General features: G+C 37.9%; 1 protein-coding gene across 1 annotated transcript in view; it reads right to left on the minus strand.

The window, feature by feature from the left end:
* gbe1b (glucan (1,4-alpha-), branching enzyme 1b) overlaps nucleotides 1–22,258 on the minus strand; it is a 123,054-nt gene that overhangs the window by 54,114 nt on the left and 46,682 nt on the right. The window contains exons 8-10 of the mRNA XM_046862394.1: nucleotides 15,256–15,371; nucleotides 14,717–14,844; nucleotides 11,531–11,629 (exon numbers count right to left, since the gene is read on the minus strand). Of these exons, the coding sequence (XP_046718350.1) occupies nucleotides 11,531–11,629; nucleotides 14,717–14,844; nucleotides 15,256–15,371 (343 nt within the window). The remainder of the gene's footprint in view (nucleotides 1–11,530; nucleotides 11,630–14,716; nucleotides 14,845–15,255; nucleotides 15,372–22,258) is intronic.

Below are 22,258 nucleotides of genomic sequence, written 5' to 3' on the forward strand. Positions count from 1 at the left end.
CAGCCCATGTTCTATGTTTTTATTGCCTGTATATCTATTTTTCTGTCCGGTGTATTTATTGTCCTGCACACTTATCTGTTTTGTATTTGCACTTTATGTAGTCTTGTGTACTGCTCTGTGGTACACCATGGTCCTGAAGAAATGATATTACATTCCAGTGAATACAAGCTATATAGAGGACCTGACAATAAAAACCCAGTTCACTTGACTTATCTGTTTATCTGGCCCATTCTGTTAGAACCATAGCTTATAACTTTCCAGTTCTGGGCAATTTATGCTGGACCTGCAGCTGCGAGTAAGAACATACACTTCAGCGTATTAAGCCTTAAATGGTCTTAACAGATAATCTTTTGTCAGGAAATGAGCAAGAATTAAACAAATACTAAAGATCTCTTCCGCTTTATTAATCCCAATGTCAGGGTTATAGACAGGAACTATGTAAACTAAGTTACTGCACCATCACCTATCAGTAACCAGGATCTTCTGCACCTGATTCACATTGACGCTTAATTACCATATTTATTTAAGGTTCACCTTTTACAATACTGATTGCCTCATCAGTTGTTCTCTTCTCTATGGTCAGGTTATGGTTTTTTGCTTTATTTTTATTTATTTTTTGTATTAGTTATTTGCACACAAAAAAAGACAACTACTTCTTTCGGCTTCTCACATTAGGGGTCACCACAGCGGATCATCCGTCTCCATTGCCCCCTGTCCTCTACATCTGCCTCTTTTAACCCAACTACCTACACGTCTTTTCTCTACCACATCCATAAACCTCCTCCTTAGCCTTCTTCTTTTCCTCCTTCCTGGTGGCTCCATCCTCAGCATTCTCCTACCGATATACCACATGTCCTTCCTCTGCAACCTTAACATCTTCTGCTACCTCCAGCTCCACATCCTGTCTTTTACTCAATGCCACTGTCTCTAAACCATACACACACACAAAAAGACTATATAAGTGTATTTTCCTGTTTCTAGCTTTCCTCCCTAAACACTTTACTGTAGCAAGAGTAAATAAGCAAATAGTTGCAGTCAGGAACAATTTAGGAGTGTATTTGTATCATGCTTGCTCATTTCATGACCAATGATTTGTTGTTTACACCATTGAAATCTTCAGATTTTGTGATGTTTAATGGGCTCGGTCTATTTTTCATTTGCCAAGGAATGTAATATCATAAAGCATGAACGAATCTGATACTCACACCCTCAAAGCTCAATACTAAGATCAGATTTTAAAAAGATGTTAGCTCACTCACTTTGAATTCTATCAAGTAAATTTATTGAGCACTACAATCTGGATGCACAAACAAATTTTACAAGTTAGAATGTTTTTTGTATTTTGTAGAAATTTGTTTCCAGACAAATTAAGACACTGAAGTCAAATCTTAAAAATCAAGCTTGAGTAAGATTGTCATGTCATTGAAGCAGAAGCATGACAACATGGACAAAAATAGGCCTGGATGGACAACAACCAAAAGACAAGGGGTGCTGTGAATGGTAAGTCTTTGTACAAATGTAAATAAAATCAAACATGATATAGGGGCACAAACAAACTCTTGACACAGTTCAGTGAGGTGCAGTGTTGTGTGGGAAATGTAGACACTGTCCAAAATCCTAACAAACATAAAACTTACTGTAGATAAACCAGTAAAAAGAAACACACTACATGTATACAAAAGTATTGGGACAATTGACTTTTCCAGCCAGACTGGAGGATAACAATTTTATTGGATGTCTTGGATAAGGTATTGGATATTGGACACGCTAGCTGAAATGTTCCTTTTACCTAAACCAGGAGACTCAAAACCTGTTTCAGCATGACACTGCCCCTGTGCAGAAAGCCAACTCCATGAAGATAAGATTTATATGGGTTGGAGTAGAACATCTTAAGTGCCCTGCATTAGAGCTCTGACTTGAACCCTATTAAACACCTTTTCAAATCATTCGGAAAGCTGACAGCACCCAAGGCCTCTTCACCTTTATTAGTACCTGACTTTACTAACACCCTTGTGGCTGAATGAGCAAAAATCTCTACAATCTCACTCCAGAATCTAGTGGAACATCTAAGAAAAGTGGAGGTTATTTAAACAGCAAAGAGGACTGAATGTGGAATCGGCAGTTCAAAAAAGCACATGCAAATATTATGATCAGGTGTCCACAAACCTTTGCCCATGTAGTGTAACACTGTGTGGCCTTACAGCACACTGACTAATGAGTCTATCCACAGCTGACTTATAAAGCTGACTTTATATATATCTTATTCTCCTCCTTTCTCCTTTTAATAAAAACCCATGCCAAGAGTTACCCTTTCAGTTCTGTTCTTACCTTAGAATGATCAAACTTTGCTAGCCCAAGGCTGAAAAGCAAAAGAAAGAGGAGGGAAATCGCATCGCATTGCACTCCAGACTCCTCACTCATGCAAAAGCCCAACTGAGAGCAATTAGTTTGAATCACAAAAATGGGACAAAGTCCAAAGAGTTTCAGTTCGAGAATAAGGACCCCTGATGACAGGCTGAGAAAAGGCTGAATGGGAGAAGCCTCTATCTCTTTATCCCCTGCTGCTATCCACCACCCTCATCTCCAACAATTAACATAACATGCAGATTGAATTACACTTCCTGTTGTGTGGGAATCCTATCGTATTGACATAAAACAGAGGCTTACTGTAATTTATAACAATATTAAAATTGATTAGACAGAGACAGTGCTGTCGACAGATGTGAATTATATACAAAGCTTTGCTCTGCAGGACCAAGAGGCACCGTTTCTCTTCTTCTCATCCTGGGCGATGCACCTCGTTCCAGTCTCCAGCTAATTATTTCTATTACATTTCAATCTAGCAGAGCTGCAGGGAAGGGCGCTTGCTAAATTAGAGGGCTTTTGTAACATTATCCATTAGAAGCAATAGAATTTCAGAGTGGTAATCAGATACAATCTGTCCAAACTTGTGCTGCATGCCTGATCGGCTTTTCCTAATAGGACATCTTAATTTCGCACAGGATGAGAAGAACAAGCATCACTCTGGCAGGGACAGAAGTCTGATTAATCAGAAAGGGGTAAAAGTGTGTGTGTGTGTGTGCGCACTGGGTAAATTGGTGAGAATATCCATCATTCATAAATCGATTTTTCATAACTGACGCAATGCTGTTGTTTATGGCAGACATTTTCTAATCATCAAACATGACCTCGGGATTATAGTCGCTCTGTGTGGAGGTTCACATGTTCCCCTCATGTCCACACAGCGTTCTCCGGTTTTCCTTTCGCTCCGAAAACCATGTTTTGATAGTGTTCCAGGTTTCCCAGAAGTGGTCCTGTGGTCATTCAGACCCATGCAGAACACATTGATAGCTTTTGTTTTTTTTTTTAAGATTATTTCAAACCCCACCAATTCAGCCCAAGCTTCTAAGCTCCATTTAGTTGTATTTGTATTATTTGTGCTTTTTGGTCTAAATATGCTTATAATGATCTGTTTTAAAAGCATTTATAAAAATTAAGACATTAAGAAATTAAGACAGTCAACAGTGTGTTACACAGAAAATGCATTAGGACTATTATTAAAGGTTTAACATTAGCACCAGTTCCTACACATTTCTTTTCCACAACAGAGCCTTGTTACAGAATCTGCTCAACTTCCTCTCCAAGCTGTAGTTATTCCTAGATTCGACTTCATTAATATGCAATAGCTCCTCTACTGAGCATTCACAATGCTTTCAGGTTCATAACCTCCCAAAGCAAGAATCAAATTTAAAACACTTGTCTTTGCATTTGGGACCTCAAAGGGCTCTACAACACATTCTACACACCCTGGTTGCAAAGACACACACACACACACACACACACACACACACACACACACACACACACACACACACACAGCCCTGCATGCTAACTCAGGTCTTCAACTTCACACCACCTGCGTGTTAGTCTCTGATATTGGATGTATTTGTATCGAGGAATATCACCGAGTGTCCTGGATCAGTGCAGTTTTACTCTCTGCTCCAAACTGTCCTGTGTCTCACTCTCTATAAAAGTCTTTTCTCTGCAATTACCTTGTAATTATTGCACTAATCGTTTTTTTGTTGTTGTTGTTCATTAATCAATTTGCATTGTTGTTTACTTTGTTAGTATTAAGTTAGTATTAAGTTGTACTTTTGATTTTTGATTTATGTTGTTTTTATTTTTTGCATTTTGGTTTGCAGAAATGATTTGCATGATTATGTAACCCGAATTCCGGAAATGTTGGGACTTTTTTTTTTTTATTTGAATAAAATTAAACCTAAAAGACTTTCAACTCACATGAACCAATATTTTATTCACAATAGAACATAGAGAACATAAAGGTTTAAACTGAGAAATCTAAAAAATGTTATGCACAAAATGAGTTTATTTCAAATTTAAAGCCTGCTACAGGTCTCAAAAATGTTGGCACAGGGCAACAAAGGGCTTAAAAAGACAGAAATTTAGAAAGTTTTCAGCTGGAAGAACATCTAGCAACTAATCAAGTTAATTGACATCAGGTCTGTAAGATGTTTAGCTATAAAAGGGATGTAACAGAAGCAGAGTCTCTCAGAAGTAAAGATGGGCAGAGGCTCTCCAATCTGTGAATGAGTATAAGATTGTATAATATTTTAAAAACACCGTTCCTCAACGTAACATTGCAAAGTCTTTGCAAATATTATCTACAGTTGTTAACATCATCGAAAGATTTGGAGAGACTGGAGAAATATTGGTGTGTAAGGGACAAGGCCAAAGACCTTTGTTGGATGCCCATGGTCTTTGGGCCCTCAAATGACACTGCGTCACTCATCAGCACGATTGTGTCATTTGCATTACAAAATGGGTCCGGAAATACTTCCAAAATCCACTGTCAGTAAACACAATCCGCCCTGCCATCTGCAGATGTTAAAGCTCTATCATGCAAAAAGGAAACCATATGTGAACATGGTCCAGAAGCGTTGTCATGTCCTGTGGGCCAAAGCTCATATAAATTGGACTGTTTCAAAGTGGAAAAGTGTTTAATGGTCAGACGAGTCCAAATGTAACATTCCTGTTGAAAATCACGGATGCCGTGTCCTTCGGGCTAAAGAGGAGGAAGACCTTCCAGAGTGTTATCAGCGTTCGGTTCAAAAGCCAGCATCTCTGGTGGTATAGGGCAGCTTGCATGTTTTGGAAGGCACTATGAATGCTGAAAGGTATATAAAGGTTTTAGAGCAACATATGCTCTCCTTCAGACGATGTCTATTTAAGGGAAATCCTTGTGTATTTCAGCAGGACGATGCAAAACCTCAAACTGCAGTGATTACAACAACATGGCTTCATAACAGAAGAGTCTGGGTGCTGAATTGGCCTGCAGTCCAGACCTTTCACCTATAGAGAACATTTGAGGCATCATTAAAGGAAAATACACCAAAAACAACCACAGACTCTTCAGGAGCTGGAAACCAATATAAGGCAAAAATCGGGCCAAATTCCAACAGCAAAACTCCAGCAAATCATAACCTCAATGTCCAGACATGTTCAAACTGTTTTGAAAAGAAGGGGAGATGCTACACCATGGTAAACATGCCCCTGTGCCAACTTTTTTTGAGACCTGTAGCAGACATCAAATTTGAAATGAGCTTATTTTGTGCATAAAAGTGTAACATTTCTCAGTTTAAACATTTGTTATGTTCTCTATGTTCTATTTTGAATAAAATAATGGTTTATGTGATTTGAAAGTCTTTTCGTTTTCATTTTATTTAAATAAAAACATCACAACAAATCCCGGAATTCGGGTTTGTATACATTGAAATTGTCGGTCTTGTTTGAAATTCTCATTTTTGATAAATTTAAGACTTTCTAGAAAATTCCTAGGTCTTAATAAAATTAAGACCTAGAAAACTTTAATTTGTACATAACTAGTATTTGTATTCTGTTTTTCAGTTTATGTATTATTGCATATATGCCAGATATAAATATCTACTTTATTACCCTTTAATCCCAAATTGGCCTCTTGGTTTGTTTCTCTGACTAATCCCTGAATCACAATTGCTCTATATTTTTTCCATTTTTAATAAAAGCTTTTTTTGGTGCTATAAGGAAAATGTGTCTGAAAAGTTAAGTTAATAATATTGTTTGCACTATATGAATATTGGGACACCTGCCTTTCCCAGCTATATGTGGTTCTTCCCCAAACTGTTACCACAAAACTGGAGGCACACAGTTGTATAAAATGTCTTTGGATGTAGTAGCATTAAATGTTTCCTTCACTTATACTAAGAGACCCAAACCTGTTCCAGCATGACAGTACCTCTGTGCACAAAATGAGCTCCATGGATTACATGAGTTGGAGTAAAAAAAAATCTGAAGTGGCCTTGAGAGCTCTGCCCTCATCCCTATTGAACACCTTTGGGATTAATTGAAATGCTGACTGCACCCCAGGACTCCTCACCCTACCTGATTTTACTAATCCCCTTGTGGCTAAATGAGCACACATCTCCACAACTACACTCCAAAATCTAGAGGAACATCTTCCCAGAAGAGTGGAGGTTTTTATAACAGCATATGGGGGACTAAATGGGGAAAGGACAGACACCAAAAGCACACAGTGATGCATCCCAGAATTTTCTTATTCTTATTCTGATAGCTCTTTGGTTTTCAATATACTGTTTGTTCTTTTTTGCAGCATCCGGTGTATGTATTGTCTGAGATCACATGACTCTTGCATGCAGGAATGCACCATTAAAAGCTTTTGACACAGTGATGGTGGTGAATACTTATGCACTTTTCATAACATTTAATCCAAATTAATTCCATTGTATTTTCAGGTTCTAACAAACCTTTTTGCAAAACATTCAAGGGTGATGAATACTTAGGAAAGACCCTCTATATTATTTGACATACCAATTATTTCATTTATGTCTTTAATGCTTTTGTCTGCAGAAATCGAATATAGGATGGTCTCATAGGCTTATGTAAAAATTGCATCTAACAGAAACTTTAAAAGTTTTTAGTTTACTTCAGACAGACAAGTTTACTGGGCTGCTAGAACTTAAACCTTTCCAAACAATGTCAAAACATACAACCTCACAAGAGAACATTCACACACATATACACATACACAAGAAAACTTTGGCCGTCTTAGTGCACTGGTCCGCAATGTCTCTTATGTACCGAAACAGAATAAAATCGATAGCAGTGTCGGATGAAAGGCCTTAAATAAATATTGCATGCTGGGCAACTTTCTATGAAGAAGTAAATGTAGGAAAAAGGGGATGGGGGTTAGAGGGGGAAAAACTGGGGTCTAAACCAGGCTCTTGGACTGAATCAGTGGAGCGGATGTGCTTGGGCACTAGGGGAGCAGTGAGGAGATGAGCTAGCAGAGCATACAGTCACTATGGTAATGTTATATGGTAGTATGTGTAGATACAAGTCAAGTCAGGTTTATTTCTATAGCGCTTTTCACAACAGACATTGTATCAAAGCAGCTTTACAGAAATCAACAGTCAAGGTGAATGGTGTGCATTTATCCCTGATGAGCAGCCATGGTGACTGTGGCAAGGAAAAACTCCCTTAGATGTAATGAGGAAGAAACCTTGAGAGGAACCAGACTCAAAAGGGGAACCCATCCTCATTTGGGTGACATCAAGAGTTTGATCATAAATTTTCAACAATAGAGAACACTGGAGAGAGAGAACTAACATGAGCACTGGAGTATAAGATTATAAGTAATGTTCTTTCTACAGTCTTATACAGTCTTTATGGTTATAAAACTAGGAGCTACTGAGGCTCAACATTTGTGATCATCACAGATCCAGCACCAGCAACTCCATGCCAGAGCCTTTAAACACTCCAGGAGGTCCAATGTCAAAACTCCACACATGTAGTGGGATCTAATTGGCACTGGTACATCCCTAGATGGTATGGGATGTTTGCGAGTTTGGCATCTACTTCTTCAAAGGTCCATAATCTTCATGAGGTGGGACATGACTGGAGCTGGCCAAACTTCAGTACTTTCATTTAACTTTTTTTTTTTTTTTTTTAACCAAATGTTAAAGTATATGCAATATATCTTTGAAAATAATTACATAAATGTACTGTACATACTGTATATAATCAGTGCTAGTACTTACTAAGTTCAACCATACAAAACACACTAGCTTTTACATTTCTTACCAAAGTTTAACATTTTAACAATGCTTATTATTTACTGAGAATATACAAAATCTGCTGCCAATATGTTGGAAAATGTTGACAAGCAATACGAATGAAATTGTTCTAGACAAATGGTCAGAGGAGGGAAATAATGAAGTACAAAAACTTTGTTACTGTACTTAAGTAGATTTTTCTGGTATCAGTACTTTACTTCAGTATTTATTTTTTGAGCAACTTTTTACTTTCACTGATTACATTTTTACACAAACATCTGTAGTTTCTACTTTTTTTCATTTTTAAAACAGACTCGTTACTTTAGTTTTAATCGATTTGGTGAGATGTCTATTTTTTCTTCTCACTGCACACCGTTTTCAGCCCATCAACCCTTTTCCTGTCATTGCGTGGCTTTTTCAACTACCACTGGTGTATCATTTCCTGGCTCTCACACACCACAGACGTAGGCTAGTTTACAAAGATAACAATGAGCAGGCAGAAGGCAACAAAAAGTTTGAGGTTAATGTGGATGAGACAGAGGGAGTCAGTGATGTAAACATGACTGAGAACAGCGACATTCCTGATCACATGATCATCATCATGTTTGCTCTGCTTGTGTTCTATATGGTGGATTTTCAGTCTGAACTTATTCATTAGGTAACAAGATTTAAAATTTGTTTTGGATAGATATATTTTAATTACGGCTGTCAGAATTTACGTGTTAATAACGTGTTAATGAAAATGTATTTTATTATCGCGTGATTAATGCAATGCGCATTTTTGTTAGACCATTTATATTTGATTAAAAATCTAAATATAAAAGAGGCAAAATTTAAACCTTCAACGCAACACGTTTATTGACGATCTCGTTTCTTTACTTAGATATAAAATAAATAAATAAATAAATAACTCCACCGAAAGATTTTTATCAGTAAAAATTTGTTTTACTGACGCGCCAAGTCTCAAATCAGCATCACAATCCGACTTGATGCACACAATGAACCCTCTGCGGTCAACAAACATGCTGGCGCGTTTTTTTCTTTCTCTTTCCTCATAACGTTGAAACGACCCTAAATTACTCTCTTTTTTGATCGTACAGCAATACATCATTCGAATCTGTAAAGGAGTCTACTTTTATTTGTATACACTCATAATAACGACAAAATGCTGTGCTTTTGAAAAATATAGAAAACATACAGGGGGCGCTCTCTGCCATCTCTCTTCACATAAACAACATGAATCTCAGTGAATACTCGCCTCACAGACATAATCAATTTATAAACAGATAGCTCAAAATTCACATCGAAAACAAATATTCTCTGATTATGTAATCTGTAAGAAGGTTAGAAGAGGTAAAGTTTCTCCAGTATCACCTCATTAACCATCAATGTGGAAACGAATCCGTTTGGTGTCCTGATGATTTATGCAATTTAAAACACTATAATTGCTTCCAAACATTTACAATAATATTTTCTTTTTATGCTCTATGTTGAGATTGCTTTCAGTAATAATAAAAATTTGCATAAAGCATCAATATTTGTCCATGATCATGTTGTTTTGAGTATAAAACCTAAAACATATTCTTTTAAGGTATATTTAAAACAGATTAAAAAAACTGTGCGATTAAGTTGCGATTAATATTATACTATATTAATATGACGTGAGGTCCAGTTACCAGCGTGACACTAAGACAGGTAGTAGTAATGGCTACTCTCCTCAGTGCATGGAAGAAACTGCTTCTACTTATTAATTATGATACTACATCCAAAGACATCCTATACATCAGTGGTCCTCAACCCCCGAACCGTGGGTCAATTGGTACCGGGCCACACAAAAAAAATACATAACTTACATTATTTCCATTTTATTTATTATCTGATTTTGAACAATGTTTTATTTTGGAAAATTATCGCTATTATATTCCACAAATAGTCTTCAGGGAGAGAATGACTAATATGAATGACAGGTCCTTGTAAATACACCGTATATGTTCATGGCATTTGAAAGAAAATGGAAGGTCATCATTTGCCAGTAACTGCATACAAATCTTTTAAGGTCTTCGCTCTGCTTTTTTTCCTAATTACTAGCTTACCCAAAACGATCCGCACAGTGAAGTAGAAATAAGTAAGAAAAATGTGACATAACTGTTAAATAAATTTTTTTTGCCCCCCAGTTTTTTTTTTAATTAGCCATGTATTCTTGGAAAAGGATGAGGGAGAAGGACAAGTATCTACTTATCACTGTCAAACACTGACACACAGGTAACTCATCGTTCTGTAATTAAATACATTCAAAGCGTTGTCACAGGAATATTAGTATGTGGTTAAAAAATATTAGGATATTAATTGTGGGGTCACAGAAATATGTAGACATATTTGTAGACTGACTGTCTGGATGGATGGATGGATGGATGGATGAATAGAAGGAAGGAAGAAAGAAAGAAAGAAAGAAAGAAAGAAAGAGAGAGAAAGAGAGAGAGAGAGAGAGAGAGAGAGAGAGGTTAAACCTCAAAATATAAATACTTATTTCCTTAGGATTAAAAAGGAGGTCTGAATGCATATATACAGTATGATGAACAAGACTTACAGTAATGGCTAGTAGTCCTCTTCCTTATTCAGACCTGTGCTAAACGTTTAAGAAATCAAATACTTTGTGCCACTAGGCCTGAAAACCTGGCAGTGACTCTGGCATCCTAATAGACTAAAATGTCTCCACATGTGATGAGTGCCACCTGCAACATGGTCAATGACTCTCGCATCGATTGGAGGCTGATGATCCTTTTGTGTTGCTAGTCGTGTATGACACAAATAATCAGGCATATGCACTGCAGAATACTCAGATCTGTTCTCCAAAACAAGCACCTTTGTATGATCTTAGAGTGATACTTATACTGTAACTCCCCTTTCAGTAAGTTTTGCTTACTCATGTGACTGCATTGTGTTTTCTATTGTTTTATACACGGCTTAAATTATACTAGTATTATATATGTAAAATTGGCTAAGTGAAAGAAATGCATATGAAAAAATACAGGTAGTTAAGTGAAAGACGGCTGGTCCGGTTTTTAGCATAGAAAATGCCTAAATAAATTCCTAATATGCAAAGATAATGTGTTTAAGCAACAGAAAAGCATCAGTAGTAGGTAATATGCCTGTTTCATGCTAAAATCTGATTAGCACTGCTATGGGTCTAAAGAAAAAATGTGGTTACATTTTGGAAACCTGAACCAGCTTTGTTCAATTAATAATTTTTTGGAAGTAAATTGGTCAAAACGTCTACAGAAGATATCAGGAATTCCTTCTGGAACATGTGAGGCTGCAAATTTGTGTTTTGGCAGAATGAGCAGCCTAGCAAAGCATCATGAAAACAAGTGTTTGTTATATGCCATTGAGTTCAAACTCACCTGGATCCATTTGTCAGGAATAGCCATGGCCAGCCTGTAGTCAAAGCCACAGCCTCCTTCATGCACGGGTCGGCATAGCATGGGCATACCAGACACATCCTATAAAACAAACAAACAAACAAACAAACAAACAAAAGAATTTACAAAAAGAAAAACAAATGAAATCATTTCTGCCATGCTTTCTGGGATTAACCCTCCTTTTCAACTGAAAATAATCAGGAGAATGTTTAGCTTCCAGCTGGAGTTGCAAGGACTTCCATTTGGTTCTTAGTTGTTTGTTCTATTATTCATCTCATCTTTCATCATCGTTCAAGGCGTCTTTCCAGGATTGTGCTCATGCTTCTGCTTCACTTGTTCTGTTCGGAGCCCACTTCTCGCTGAGATTTACTCATTTATTAGGTTGCAAATGGCTGCATATGGTTGATCCCTACTCCTTGTTGTTTCGCCTGACTGGTTGGTGTATGGCTAAGTGGATCGGCCAACACAGCATGCTGAGAGGTTCCTTTTTATAAATGAGGCTTCCCATGGTTTCTACTGGATGCTTACTCTTTAATCTTTGGCACTTTTTTTGGATAAGTTGCAATTGGCCTACTTGCATACTTGGACTTACTTGAAATAAAGCAAAGGAGTTGGCAGTTTTAGCTTTCATGCAGGCTGGAACGACAGTCAGATCTGCAGCTTGAGGCCAAAACAGCCATGTTTATTAACATAAGAGCATATTGGCTGTTACTTTTCAGGACATGTGAGAGCCTGATTAGTGCTGAAATGGGTTTAACGAACAGTGGTTTGGGAAACACGTCCAGTTATGTTCAATTGAAAATATATGGAGAAGTTACAAAGAAAAATTATGACAGTAAAAAAATAGATGGTCAAACTTTCTATAAAAGATATCAGGAATTCCTTCTGGACCATGTGGGCTTGGCTTTTTGAATGAAATGCTGATCACTTGGCATTACGTCATGTTTTTTTTGTACCTCCACTGTTCCATCACGGCATACAGTTTATATTGTACCTTCCCAGTCATCTGTACCAACAGACATGATTAACAAAATCGCTGCTTTGAGCAATAGACAAGGAATTAATTACAGTGAATTTCATCCTCAGCCCTTCTCTGTCTATGATGAACAAAAAAAATCCATACGCATAAACCATTTTGAACCTGCTTCTGAAATCAGTGTATCTGAGGAGTTTTCTCAAAACTGTTGCTTGTTTTCCCCATTCTTTAGTCTAAAATGCTTTCTCAAACCTCCTGAAACAATATCTATGCTGTCAAGCCTCTTTTCTTTTCTAATCTTTTAGTCTCCGCTTATGTCTTGATCTCAACTCAGTCTATAACCCCTATCTCCGATATACTGTACTTGACCGGGTGCTTGAACCATTAGAATTAAAACTTGCTTTCCAAAAATCAGCATCTTGAGTACCTTTAGAATGAACCTGTGCTCAGTAGCGTATTCTGAGCAGATTTACCCACAGCCTGTTCATTATGCATTTCTTCTGACTTTAATTGAACTAGATGCAAGTTGAACACTTTTTCTTTTTTACTATCAGCATAAAGTTTTTACTAACTTTTTCACCCCTCAAACTTTTAAACTTATCACCCCTCTATCGATTCTTACAGCTTAGATTTTTTTCAAAGTCAAAAGAAACAAAGTATATGAGCAGTTCCCCTCGGCCCACTCAGCTCTTGATTATAATATCCTTCCAAACAAACCTCTGTCAGTCTTTTTTCTACCCACGACGCTGATCTCAATTCTGAGCTTATACACAAATCTAATTCATCCGCCTTCCGGTCTGATCTTGTGTCTACTTTACTAATTAGAAAGTGTTTTCAGTCTGTGCTCTTATAGGTCACCTCATTATCAAGCCAAAAGGTTATGGTTCTGTAGAACATGTAGTGTCCAACCTGGAACATTATCAACCTATTTCTTACCTTTTCTTCACAGCCAAATTGTTGAAAATGTCCGCCTCCTCTTAAGTGTAATCTTTTTTAATCAATAACAATCTATAGGAGCCATTACGACACAGTTTTGTGCACAGCATGAACACTTTAATGGGCAGTCAATGACTTTAGCTTTGACCTCGTTTTTGCATTTTTCTTAACAACAATTTTCTCCTGACCATTTACCTCAGGAATTACTGACAATGATACTGCCCTTATGTGATTTAATGCTGTATTAAGAGTCACCTGTCAGAGTTCACTGACAGAGGAGCTAAACGTACTCAATAAAATTGTGGGGTTTAAAGGAAACAAAAATAAATTGAGTTAAACAAAGCAGAGCTACTATCTCAACAAGGTGTTGTTGAGTAATTACAACCAAAAAAAAAGCAGTGAGAAATGACTAAAATGAGCAAGTGCTTTCTTCGATAGTAAGCCTCTGCCACTGAGCACTAATTTAATGTGCTCAGTTTGTTTGACTCTGTAGGTTAATTCCTTCTTGGCGGACATAGAAAAAGTAGCTCTGCTGACAAGAAGGTTAGCGAGCTGAGAAAAAAAAGCATTGTTGGGATTTAGGATGATAGCCATGTTTTCTGTGAGGAGTAATGAAAAGCAAGAAACACCACCACTGCACAACATGAACTTTCGTACCCAGGTGGACACTGTGCAAATACACTGCTAGACCAAAAAATAATAATAATAAAATAAAAATCAAACACAAATATTTTTTCACACCAACTTTATGGAGTGCAAACCACTGCCCATTGTTTCGCCAAACTTTTTTCATGACATTTTTTTCCATCCAGAATTTTTTCTTATTTCTGAGATCTTCTACTAAGACTTTGAATGGAGTTAAGGTCCTAAAAAGTTCATTCAAGTGTAAAAGATTGTGTGATTGCTCTTGCTCCCTGAACCGCTCTTTCACAATTTGAGCCTGATGACTGGAATGTCAGATGCCTGCCATCGAAGAAGGTAAAAAAAATAAATTTGACTGAATCATTCAGTACATGGGGTTATTCAGTACATTCAAGTATTCAGCTAATGTTGCTGAGCCTAGACCTGACCAACTAAAGCAACCCCAAATTATAAGACTTGCCGTCAGAAGCTTGTACGGTAGGCACTATACATCCATTCATTCTTAATTTGCATTGCATGAAGTTCTTTTTTGAGATAGTATCAAAATATTAAGATAACGCCTCTCTCTAAGATATACATGCTTAGTTGCATATTTCATAAAAAAATCATCATACCTCAGCCACAGTTATGCAGTTCTCATACAGGGTGTGTAAAATATGGTTGGCAAGCATGAGGTAGACTAGAGAGTCCTCATCAACTTGGAGCCCAAAGTACTCTGTATATGAGCCTGAAAATCCTGAACCTGAGCACAAAAATGTAATAGATCAGACATCTATAGAGTGACAAGTACATTTTGTTCAGCAAAGCTTTAATGCTTTATATATTATATTACATCATACTATATTATCATATTATATTAGTCAAACATTTTCCATTTTAATACTCAAATCACATCATTACATCTTTAATTATTTTCTTTTTCTACTGATTTGAGCAGGTTTTTCTATTTCAATTAGTTCCTAAAAATATGTACAAGTACAAAAAAGTGAAAAAGGCCCAACAGCTTTTGCTTAATCACTTCTCTAATTAATTCTCTGCTGGAGAGAATGTGCCTCATCTCTAACTAATTCGATAGATCTTATATAACATTTTTAGCACAACTGCCATAGGTACACAATATTACTTAAACAAGAATGTTTTTTTACTGGCTTACCGACACCATGATGGTGGTAGAGCATAGAGGTGATCCCATCAAACCTAAAGCCGTCAAAGCGGTACTCTTCCATCCACCAGCGCAGGTTGGACAAGAGAAAACGCAGCACCTCCCAGCTAGAAGACACACACACACACACAATTCTTCTTGTTATAAGGCTCCATTTCAGGAATGAAATTCTGCACCAGAGGTTTCGAGCTCATGTTTTTGTATGAGCAATTGCAGAATTGACTCTCAAAATGATTGGCACTGTAAGTCATGCAACATTTCTCCCATTGAGACCTACTGAATAGGATGGGTTTTTATCCTGCCATGGAGAACTCATATTTTTGGCAAAAAGGAAAAGTTCCAGAATTCCTGGCAAAAACAATCAAGGTAGCAGATAAAGCTGATTTCTTTAATCTATGCATCGTGTTCATTTTCTTGCATATGTGTGATTATGCTGTGTCCAAAATAGAACAAGACATACTACACATGAAGTGTGTTCAAATCTTTTCTATCCCAAAACACAATACATTTTCCAATTCTTTATTTACTGCATATATTATATGCATGCACACACACCAAAAAAAAAAACTTGCTTTGTAATATAGACTTGCCATGGTTGGAGCTGAGCCCTGCTGCAAGCTGAGCTTCTAATCACTTTTATACATTTTTACAAAAAAAAGAAGACCTTTGACGTTTAAAATAAATAAATAAATAACTCTCAATTCAAGTAATCCTTTCTTCTAAAAATAAAAATCTCCACAGCATGATGCTGCTACCACCATGCTTCACCATATAGATAGAGAGAGCTAGGTGATGAGTGGTGCTTGGTTTCTTCCAGATATAGACCATCTGGCCTGATAGTCATTTGGGTGGCTTTTGGCTAAATCCTTGCAAGCACTCATGCCCTTTTTAGTGAAGAGTGACTTCCATCTGGCCACTCTACCTTAAAGGCCTGACTGGAGCAGTGCTACTGAGATTGTGGTTCTGCCTGAGTAGCCAGGATGATGGAAATAACCAAAAAGTTATAGGGCTTTCTCCCATCTGCTTAGTTTGGCTCGTTGGTCTGCATTAGCAGAGACTTTAAGGCTCTGAACACCAGTTAAAATGCAAGCATGCTCTTTTCCTTAAAAAACTGGCAGAAGTTTTAGTACCCTACTCTAGACTGGTTAAACAACACAGATTCTCTTTGTACTCCTGGCTTGTAAATCTGGATTGTCTCCCATATTCATACTACTACACTCATGTCCTCACATGGAGAAAGAGAATCTATTTTTTCCACTGACATCTTCAGTACAGTCGCCCCTCGATTTATCGCGGTTTAAATCTCACGGTCCCACTTTATCGCGATTTATTAATTTGGCACATAACTATTTTCTTTGTAACTACCGCGATAGATGGGGGACGACTGTACAACCTGTAAATTAAATTTTTTAATCCTGGCAAACTATGCAACTTCCATCAAGTACCCGATCATGAGGTTAAGCCTAATAAAAAATTAGACTTAACCGAATTAAACTCTACTTATAAGAAAATAATCCAGATGGCACCATATACTGTAGTGGTTGGATCCGGTATTTAGGTACTAATGACAAACTGTTCCTCCACACCTTCACTCCACGAGTAATCCCAGAGTAATGGGCACGTTGCCATAGAAACGGTGCTAAAATGTGACTGCCAGGGCCCTTGACTGTTCTGCATGATGCACGTAAAATAGGTTAAAGTATCTCGTTCAAATAAGCGTGGCAAATTAAGAGGTCCTTAATGTACATTGGCTGTAAATTGCGAACGTTATTGACTCTTAATGCTGGCCTTGACTGTTCAATTTTCCACCATGACAGTCACGACTAGAAATATTGAGTCTGTTTCTGCATCTTCTAAAATGTGTTCCATGCTGTGTGATCTCAAATCCTTTTTCGAAATACTCGACAAAAGGTGCCAGGTACTGGAAAGTGATAAAATATAACAATGCAGCATCTTTTCAATTATCTGACACACGCCATCCCACCTGCAAGTCTGCGCTGCTATTGTCAGGGATCAGATAACATTAACACAATATCAAGTGCACCAAACAGTCATCGAAAGTCATGTGATGTATCGCCTCAGCACATAGCACGCTCAGCATTCTCTGACTTGCTGAGCTAGTCAGGTACATTCATGTATGTTAAATCAAATATATAGATACAAGTATACTGGGAAGGCACAAATCCTTCCCTCCACCCGTGTACACACACACACACTTCTCTTATTACAGTTGTGCTTTCCACAATTGGTCCTGTTTTGTGGGTAGAGCGGGGGGCATGAGTGGTGCTGGGAGAGATTGCCATTCGCTGAAACTGCTGATGTAGATATCCCTGGTGTGCTTTTAGAAAAGAAGGTGTGAACAGTGAGTTCCCATTCCCCCAGTGAGGGGCCTGAAGTGATCCGATAAGCGTGGAGCTGAAGCGGCCACCGGCCGGTGTGTGATGAATAGATTAGCCTCTGTCTGACACCACACAAAGAGCCGGCGCACACTGTGTTCTCAAGAGAGTGAGGGAATAGCTACGGTGAGCATTGGACCCGCTACAAACCACACCACTGCATTACAGCCTAAAGCATGGCTATTAATCAATAGAGCAGCTTTCCGCGGAAAGCAAGTGGCCTGCTTAAAGGCTAAGAAACACTCAATGGCATTATTTTACTTCCAAAAATGTATTGCCATTAAGCATCTCTATATAAAAAAAATCGAATAAATTGGGTTGGTGAATCTAAGGTTTCCTGTACCAATGAGAATGTAGTTAAGCAGTAGCTCTTGTGAATCTTTCAGGATTTTGTGCATCATCAAATAAAAAACTCAAAGCAAAAAAAAAAGAAATTAGCTGGGTCTGATTTCTTCCTAACACAGTGCAAAAATATCATGCAGCTCAGTGATGGATGTGACTTAATAAAAACACCCCGCAGCTTTTATATGTATTTTCACTTATATTCTATTTATCCCACATTGCAAACAGACCAATAACATGTTATGAACAAAGGCTGTAAAGGAGTAAAGAACACTACGGAGGTGGATTATTACATCTTGTTTTCTTCTCTTTAAGTACACGGCATACAATTACATTACTCAAAAGGACAGATGAATAGTAGGTTTAGTAATTCTTTTATTTTTATTTTCTATTTTCAGTCATAAGCACAACCTATTATGACATTACGTCGGTACAAAATGTGGTTAGCATGCTAGAAAAAGCTTATATACACTAGCAAAGACCATCCTGTTCCCATATTGGGACTAGCAATGTTTTGAAAGGTTTTTCTTTCCATGTTTTCTGTAGATTGACTGGATATTCTATCAATAGCAATCCTCTGTGCTGTCTAAGTCTCAGACACTGTTCACATTCTACAAAGCTCCGTATACTCTTTGTACACTGAACTGGCCAGTGACTTCAAAATCTTTAAAGCTGCAATCTGATTGGCTACTTGCACTTCTGCGTGTGCACGTCCAAGTTCTTTAGAATGCTATGACACAATGAGGTTTTCGGATCAAGATATAGTCACTGGAGTGTAGAAAGTTAATGGATCACAAAACAGAATTTTGTTTAAATGAGTGGCGATTAAACATGATAAGTTAATGGCAATTAATGTGCTTTTGTGAAAGTATGAGGCAACTGGTCATATTTAATAGCAAAGACTAGAAGACTTTTGAGGCTAGTTATGCTGATTACTTACATACTGTATGTAATATGATTTGTACTGTAACGAACTGGCGTACATTGTTTGCACACATGCACTGTAAGTAGTCCTGTGTGAGGGGTCTGTTTGTATCAGAATTTCATTAGACAAAAGAGAGTTAATTATTGTTTTATGAAGCAACTTGGTTCAGAAGGAATGTTGTGTACTGTTCCAGCTGTGTATGGTTGAAATGACAATGAGCCACTTGACTTCATTAATGCAAACAGTTTGAAGTAAAACAATGTAATAATTCTCTTTGCAAAACTTAATGAATGCTGTATAAGCTGAATAATAATAGTAATAAAGAAATAATTTCTTTGGGAATCTTTCTGAAAATTTAAGACAGTACATAAGCTTGTCTTTTACCAATTTTTAGAAACTGTTCTGAAAAACGTTTTTCATGGTTTTCCTGTGGCGGAAGCTACACCAAGTTTCGACTGAGTGAGAATACTAAGAGTGTCACCAGTCAGTCGAGAGCAGATCATTAGTGACAGAAGCTGTCTCGGTGATATACAGGAGACGGAAATCAGATTGGAAAGGCTCAAAGAGGTTGTTAAAGAAAAGGTAATTCAGTAGCTAGGTAGCCACCACTCTCTTAGTTTAGAATTAGAACTGTGTGTTTGTTCAAAACCTGAAGAATTGCTGGGCAGGAGGGACCAAAACCAGATTCAAGGAAGTTACTGATGAGGTGGGAGATAGCGCATGGAATAATAGATGAGAAGGTCTTAATGATGGCGGTTGGGTCGAGATGAAGCTGGCTGGCAGAGGAATTAGATTTAGTAATGAGTCTGATTCAGTGGGTGCAAAGTGATTCAAGAGCCACTCAGAGCTTCCGAGCAAACAGGAAATGAGGGAACAAATGTTGGTAGACTGCACTCGTTTTATTATCAAAAGAAAATATAAAAAGGGATTCAGTGAGTGAGAAGCAGGTTAGAGAGCTCAGATTGGCAAAAAAAAAAAAAGGTTCTAAACTTACTGTGCTTCTGTCGATAAGGGAGAAACAATAAGAGATGTGAGCAGCATTATTGTATTACTTAAGCAAAATGTTTGTGGTAGATCGATCACAGCATGGACACTGTGGCCATGACTGACTGACTCACACTTTCATTTGGTTAAAATGGAGCACTTATTGGATGCGAGGTGGATCAGTCCTTCTCAGGGCATCATACACACACACACACACACACACCATTTATTCTAGTTGATAACTGATACTGGCACATTTGTCAGAAATGGAAGCAAACCAGATAACGCAGAAGAAACCCATGTGGACAAATGGAGAACATGCAACATTCCAGGGCTCAGGACCACACCAGGGACCCTCCAGCTGTAAGGCAACAGCTTTATTAACTATGGGAGTCCCCCAACTGAGATTGAAGATCTCAGTTACTGCCTCTAACCCTGACCCCAACCCCATTGTACACTATCTTGGTTTTAAGAAGGACATCATATAAATTAAAATGATTTTAATCATATGATTACATAAAAAAAAAAAAAAAAACATTAAAGCATGCCTGTTTCAGTAAAACTAACTTTATTCATTGTCATTTGTCTTCTTTAATAAAGCAGCAGCAGGATTTAATTTGTATCTTGCCTCCTTGAAGTGGTGACTTCACCCTGACTATACCGCCATGAGTCTGAGTGAGAGCTGACTGAAATCCCCAGATCCTCAACATTACAGTCAACCAGTAGATAAGAACAAATAAATTTACCACCTTGACAGGTCATTTCACAAGAGGCGTAACGGCGAAACGATGGCGCTTGACAGGCTGAGAGATGGCGAACAGCCGGGCCTTGTGGGAAACGATGACTGAGGCGTCTCATTTCACGCTTCTCACACGATGCTCTTGGAGTGCTGGCAAAACGGCTTTCTCGCTCATTCAGTAAGAGACAGGCATGGCGGATTAATGTTTATTGCTTAAGGGATGAATCACACTTGGGCAAAACGATGTGACATGTGCCATCCCAGTGTCATTTCGGTGTCATAAAGAGATTTCTGGATGCAGTGCAAAACTGTCAAAATTAGCATTCTCTATTGACACCCAGATGTGTCCCCTGCTGATTTCAGACATTTATCTCAATAGAAAGTTTATTAAGTCACACAGAGAGACAAGTGGTGGTGAAGCAGGGATGTGCAATGTGCTAATGTAATAAATGTTCTGAGCAATTTTTTTTCTTGGCCTTCTTGGGCATGTTATAATACACAAAGAGACACTGCCTGAAGCTTTCCCAGACTTGCTATTGGAAATCATTCACAATGTTGCCACATGATCCAACAGTACTGGTTAAGGACATCAGGCATGACCATGGTGCCATTATAATGGCACCTTATTGTCTATTCATTAGCAATCTTAAGGCGCCAGTAAATGTGATGCAGAATTCTAATAAACCTCGATGAAAGTGGAGTTGAACCAACAAAATAGTAAAAAATGCAAATAAACCAAGAAAGACAGTCGGAACACATTTGAAGTGGACTTCCTTGCTGGGCAGACATGGCACAGGTCACCATGCTAGCCAAGAGGGTTAAAACAAAATGAGCCTGGAGCTCTAATTTACTTGTTTTCCCATTTTGTTCTTGCACTGCTTTGAGAAAGCCTATTACAAGAAGCACAGCAACTAAGCTCATGGCTTTGGGCTAGTTACCTAATCATTAAAAGGACAAATTTTTCACAAGCATTCATATAAATGCATTTTCATACAAAGGCTGATAAGCAGGGGTTGGCTGCGCTGTGGATGCTTTGCATTTTCCACTTTCTAACACTCCTGAGGTTAAGTTCACGTGCTAACCCGTCAGCCTGAGCAATGCTGCAATGACGTATTTGCCGCATTGACTTTCAATAACGGTTTAACATTAGCCAGAGCAGAACCAATCCATCAGCCATTGACTAAGTTTCAAAGCAATGTGGTGTTTAAAATAACTAACAAATCCATATCAAGACAGAGGCAACTCAGGACAAAGGTTTTTGTGAATTTTATGGAAGCAACCTCATTAAATTGAATGAACCTCTGGGCTCCTGATTGACACAACATAAAAGTATTTGCCATATTGTTGGGAGAGTGCATTTAAATTATGCAACAGCCACCTGTGACTGGGAGTCCAGGTAAGCAAAGTCGTTCATAAAGTCAAGTACTGACGTAGGGTGTGGAGGCCTGGAGTCATCAGTCTAATTTATCACTAAGGAGTTCAACACAGAGTTCAATTCTCTTTCTGGATCTCTGCAATGATGTCTAAATGGCGACCTTTAAGCTGGATCTATATCTCGGAAGAGGGTGAAGTCCGCAGGAGCCAAATCTGGAGAATAGGGTGGGTTGT

The sequence above is a fragment of the Silurus meridionalis genome, chromosome 12, assembly GCF_014805685.1.
Source record: "Silurus meridionalis isolate SWU-2019-XX chromosome 12, ASM1480568v1, whole genome shotgun sequence".
NCBI classification, from domain to species: domain Eukaryota; kingdom Metazoa; phylum Chordata; class Actinopteri; order Siluriformes; family Siluridae; genus Silurus; species Silurus meridionalis.